At 50.5% G+C, this 5,311-nt stretch overlaps 1 protein-coding gene across 2 annotated transcripts in view; it reads left to right on the forward strand.

Annotated features, from left to right (window-relative positions):
- Positions 1-2,274: 2,274 nt before the first annotated feature.
- The window catches only part of Slc30a2 (solute carrier family 30 member 2), a 12,194-nt gene continuing 9,157 nt past the window's right edge, over positions 2,275-5,311 (forward strand). Inside the window, exons 1-2 of one of the 2 annotated variants that reach the window (XM_021200796.2) lie at positions 2,275-2,565; positions 3,181-3,389. In XM_021200796.2, the coding sequence (XP_021056455.1) occupies positions 2,516-2,565; positions 3,181-3,389 (259 nt within the window). In that variant the 5' untranslated portion in view covers positions 2,275-2,515. The remainder of the gene's footprint in view (positions 2,566-3,180; positions 3,390-5,311) is intronic. The other variant, XM_029540074.1, reaches the window with a different exon arrangement.

The following is a 5,311-nucleotide window of genomic DNA, read 5'->3' on the forward strand; positions in this document are numbered from 1 at the left end:
AAAAAAAAAAACATTGATAATGTATATGTTTTGCACCATGGAGATAAAGGTGTAACACACTGTCACAATCTTTCTCCCTTAAGTAAGATGTGACAGCAATCTGTGGTTACCCTATAGAGACTCCCTCGAACAGCACTTGCTGCCTCTCACCTAATTCATGTTTACAGGACTGGGGACTGGACTAAGGGCTTTGTGCCTAGTCGGGGTCCTCTACCACCAAGCTCAGTCCTTTTTCACTTTGGGACAGGGTCCCAGTAAATTGCCCAGGCTAGCCTTCTGCCCCAGGCTCCTCAATTGCTGGATTGCAGGCCTGTGTGACTTTGCCAGGGTCTCCTGTGAGTTTCCATTTAACGTCACAGGTGTCAAGTGCCCACGGAGGCACTCAGCCCTGAACCAGGCTGACCAGGTTTTAGTACAAAGGGCTTTAGTACAAACTGTCCCAGCATGGGGGGAGAGTCCTGGGTCTGCTCCACCATCAGCTGAATTCCAGGCTTATGCACCCAGAAATAGTTATTCCTTCTGTTTCCCACTTCTCTAACAGAGAGGATTTGGTATGGGTTTCTTTTCATTACTGTTTGGGTTTTTGTTTTTGTTTGTTTGTTTGTTTTGTTTTGTTTTTTTGTTTTTTTTTTTGAGACAGGGTCTGCAAGTCTTAAGTACCCCAGGCTGGCTTCAAAGTAGCTAATAGCCAAAGGGAACCTTGAACTTCTGATCCCCTTTCCCCTCCATCTCTGCGGAGGTGGGACTACAAGCATATACCATCCCACTGGTTAATATGGTGCTGAGGCTGGAACTCGAGTCTGCATGCTACCCAAATCCTGTCCTGTCCAGACCAGTCCTTCCTCCGAGGTCTACAGTCTCATTTCTAGCCTGGGCTACACATGGATATTTCTAGCCTGGGCTACCTAGGGCCATAGTGATACACATGGCCTGTCCTTCCTTCTCCCCCACTGGGCACTGAGTAGGCTCCAAGGCTCTGTGCATGACCACTCGATCCACAAACTACACTCCAAGTTATACTTTCCAAGCTGAGTTCATGAAGAATCTAGGAGATGGAGTGACTGAAGTAGGGAGATTATCAACCGGAAGGAGTCAGCACTGAGCTGTGGGGGGAGGACGAATCACAGAGCCCAATCCCTCCAAAGTAAACTGTTTAGAATACATAGGGCAAACTGGGTATAGTGGCACATGCCTTTAATCCCAACCCTGGAGAGGCAGAAACAGGTGGATCTCTAAGTTCGAGGCTAGCCTGGTCTACAGAGCATGGAGAGTTCCAGGACAGCCAGGGGCTACACAGAAAACCTTGTCTCTGGGAAGGAAAAGAAAGAAAAGAAGAGAAAAGAAGAGAAAAAAAGAAGAGAAGAGAAGAGAAGAGAAGAGAAGAGAAGAGAAGAGAAGAGAAGAGAAGAGAAGAGAAGAGAAGAGAAAAGAAAAGAAAAGAAAAGAAAAGAAAAGAAAAGAAAAGAAAAGAAAAGAAAAAGAAGGTGTGGGGCGTGGTCTTTTCGGTTGAAGGTACCACATCATCTCTGAGGAATTTGCTGGGCTTCTGGGGCATACAGGCTCCAGCAGTGTGTCTGTTCTCCCCAGATAGCATCAGTTAAGAAGACAGGACACGGTTCTTTGTAGAGAAGGAGATAAAGCGGCCGCTCCAGATCGCAATCAGAGAGTACAAGGCAGGAGGAACTTTCAAAATGGGTCTGTAACTCCAACAGGCACGTGCAGGGGTGGGGGGGGCGGGTAGGGCACCAGCAAGGGGGTGGGGTAGGCAGCTCCTCTAGCTGACTGCAGCCACAGGGCAAGGGTACCAGCCCACTGTCACTCCCCAGCATCTAGAATCCAACTTCAGGAAGTCTCTCTTCCGAGCCTCAGCAGCCCCCATCAAAGCTGCTAGTCACATCCCTACCCCAAGGGCAATCAAAGGATTTTCTTTCTTTTCTTTTTCTGAGGGTTTATTGCTGGTTGATTTTGTTTTTTGAGACACTGTGTAGCCTTGAAACTCACTCTATAGACCAGGCTGGCCTCGAACCTAGAGATTTGCCTGACTCAGCTTCCCCATTGCTGGCCTTAAATGTGTGTGCCACCACACCGGCCGATTTTCTAGAAATCAAGATTCCAAGGCCTTTTTTTTTTTCTAGAGGATTCCGGGAAGAGTGGGTGTTTTGGTCATCCAGTCCTAACTTAGCAACTCTAGACAACTCTTAGCAAGTGCTTTTCTCTTTGCTCCAGGCAAAAGCTTTAGGTCGCAGTCCGCTCAGCTTCTTCGGGCTCGGGAGATGCAGGGGTCAGGTCCTGGGGGCAGAGCCGCGATTCCCTTTGCAGCCGGCCACCCTCCCCCCTCCCTGCGGGCTTTTGCACACGACGCGCGGCGGGCGGCTTCACACCAGGTGGCGAGGAGGGCCGGGGATAAAGCGGGCGGGCGCGGGGCGCAGCGGCTGGGCCGGAGCGGAAGGTGGAAGGTGACTGCGAGTTGCCGTCGTCCCGCGCGCAACTTCGAGGGCGCACCGGGAGAGGCGACATGCAGACCATGGACAAGCAGAACCTGCTGGAGAGCACGCGCGGAGCCCGGTAAGTTCAAGCCCCAAGGGGCGGGAAGCTGGGCAGCATCACACGCACCTCCTCTTTGACCATCTTGGCAGTGGTTGGTCCGGGCGGGGGCTTGAACTGGGACCCGATCCGAGGGATGGGGGTGAGGCAAGAGAAAGGAAATTGGCGGCGGCCTCGTAGCCTCAGGGATCGCCTGTCTCACCTGGCCAAGAACACTGATCCTGAACGCTGCCTGCCGGTGCGCCCGAGACGTAGGGTGCCTGGAACCCCGCCTTCACTCCAGCACTTTGATCCCGGGCAGCCCTGAGGTGGGGAGGCCCCGTGTCCTCGGGTGCGCTGAGCTATGGTCTTTAGCTGCTGTTTGAGCCAGAACTCTGCTCTTTCTCTGAGCTCGACCGGACCGACTGCCCTTTGGCTAGTTAGCAGGGGACCTTCATAGAACAAGAGTCCCAAGACTCACCTCCCCAATACCACCCCCATCCCCCTGTAACATTGACTGCTTACCTCTGCTTACCCAACAGCCACCGCGGGGTTCGGAGTGTTCTTAATGTTCTGGAAATAACTCCCAGAGACTGGCCCTGTGCCCCCTCCCCTGCCTCCGGCTGAGCGTTCTTCTGGCCTTCCTCTTGCCTCCAGGTCCTTCTTAGGATCTCTGTGGAAGAGTGAAGCTAGCCGGATCCCTCCTGTGGACCTGCCCGCGGTTGAGCTCGCTGTCCAGAGCAACCATTACTGCCATGCCCAGAAAGAATCTGGAAGTCACCCTGACCCCGAGAAACAGAGGGCCCGACGCAAACTCTATGTGGCCTCTGCCATCTGCCTGGTGTTCATGATTGGCGAAATCATTGGTAAAGCCGTGTGTGTGTGTGTGTGTGTGTGTGTGTGTGTGTGTGTGTGTGTGAATTAAGTGAAATTGCTGTGCAGATAGCCTGAATGTTTACATTAATGCTAATGGCACTAATAGCTACCCATTAAATTGGTTACTTTTTCTTTTTCTCTTTCTTTCCTTCTTTCTTTCTTTCTTTCTTTCCCTTTTTTTTTTTTCTCTCGAGATAGGGTTTCTCTGTGTAGCCCTGGCTGTCCTGGAACTCACTTTGTAGACCAGACTGGCCTCGAACTCAGAAATCCACCTGCCTCTGCCTCCCAAGTGCTGTGATTAAAGGCGTGCGCCGCCATGCNCTCTGCCTCTCTGCCTCTCTGCCTCTCTGCCTCTCTGCCTCTCTGCCTCTCTGCCTCTCTGCCTCTCTGCCTCTCTGCCTCTCTGCCTCTCTGCCTCTCCCTCTGCCTCTCCCTCTGCCTCTCCCTCTGCCTCTGCCTCTGCCTCTCCTGGGATCAAAGGCATGCCACCACCATACCCAGCTCAAGAAGAAAGTTTTGAGAATGGCCTTGAGAATACAGGCTTTTGGCTTTATGAATAACTTTATGGCCATTTTGACAGTCTATTACTAACTCCTTTACCACAAATTTAGCAGTTTCTTATATTGTTTTTATTTCTCTAACTCATCCTACCTTATGAGAAGACAAAAACCAAATACCTTTTTTTTTTTTTTTTTTTTTTTTTTTTTTTTTGGTTTCACTAAGTAGCCTTTGCTGGCCTAGAACTCATATCTGTCTGTTTCTGCTTCTAGAGTGTTGGGATTAACAGTATGTGACACCACAACCACCATTATTTATTTATTTTTATTTATTTATTTATTTACTTTGGTTTTTTGAGACAGGTTTTTCTGTGTTGCCCTGGCTGTCCTGGAACTCACTCTGTAGACCAGGCTGGCCTCGAACTCAGAAATCCTCGTGCCTCTGCCTCCAGAGTGCTGGGATTAAAGGCGTGCGCCACCGCGCCTGGCATGTTTATTATTTTTTGAGACAGGGTTTCTCTGTGTAGCCCTGACTGTTGTAACTCCCTTAGACCAGACTAGCTTCGAACTCAGAGATCTGCCTGTCTCTGCCTTTCATGTGCCGCTACCACCGGGCTATTTTATTTATTTATTTATTAAGGCAATCACTTGGCATGGTTCTGTAGTTAAGAGCACTGGCTGCTCTTCCAGAGGGCCCTGCTTCCCAGTACCTGTCTGGGAAGGCTCTGTCATCTGTTACTCTATCTAGCCCCAGGGAATCAGAGGCTCCCTTGTGGCTTCTGTGGGCACCAGGCATATAGTATACATACATGCATACATCCAAATAAGCAAAACACACACACTTAGGTTAATAATAAAAGAGATAAGAAGAACCCCTACTGCTGGGCGGTGGTGGCACTCACCTTTAATGCCAGCACTTGGGAGGCAGTGGCAGGAGGATTTCTGAGTTCGAGGCCAGCCTGGTCTACAGAGTGAGTTCCAGGACAGCCAGGGCTATACAGAGAAACCCTGTCTTGGAACACCCTCCCCCTCCCCAAGAAAAAAAGGAAGAGCCCCCACTGAGACCCTATTTTGCTTTCCTGTCCCTGGGGGAACTTGATTGCCTGTCTAAGGTCTAAGATAAACTGCTGAGGTGCGCATTTGACCTAACAAACAGCCAGGCCTCCAGGTTCTCCCAGCTTCCTTCAGTCTCTACCTGGCAAAATCTGCCTTCCACCCTGAACTTCTCAGCCCAGGAATCTGAACTTCTCCCCCAAGAGGGACTGTTTCCTAAATAATCCAGACATTTTGGTACCCTGCTTTGAGTGTGTGTGCTCTCTCTCTCTCTCTCTCTCTCTCTCTCTCTCTCTCTCTCTCTCTCTCTCTCTCTCCCACACACACTTTCTCTCTATTTCTCTTCCCCTCTCCCTCCCCCT

The sequence above is a fragment of the Mus pahari genome, chromosome 6 (assembly GCF_900095145.1).
Source record: "Mus pahari chromosome 6, PAHARI_EIJ_v1.1, whole genome shotgun sequence".
Taxonomy (NCBI): domain Eukaryota; kingdom Metazoa; phylum Chordata; class Mammalia; order Rodentia; family Muridae; genus Mus; species Mus pahari.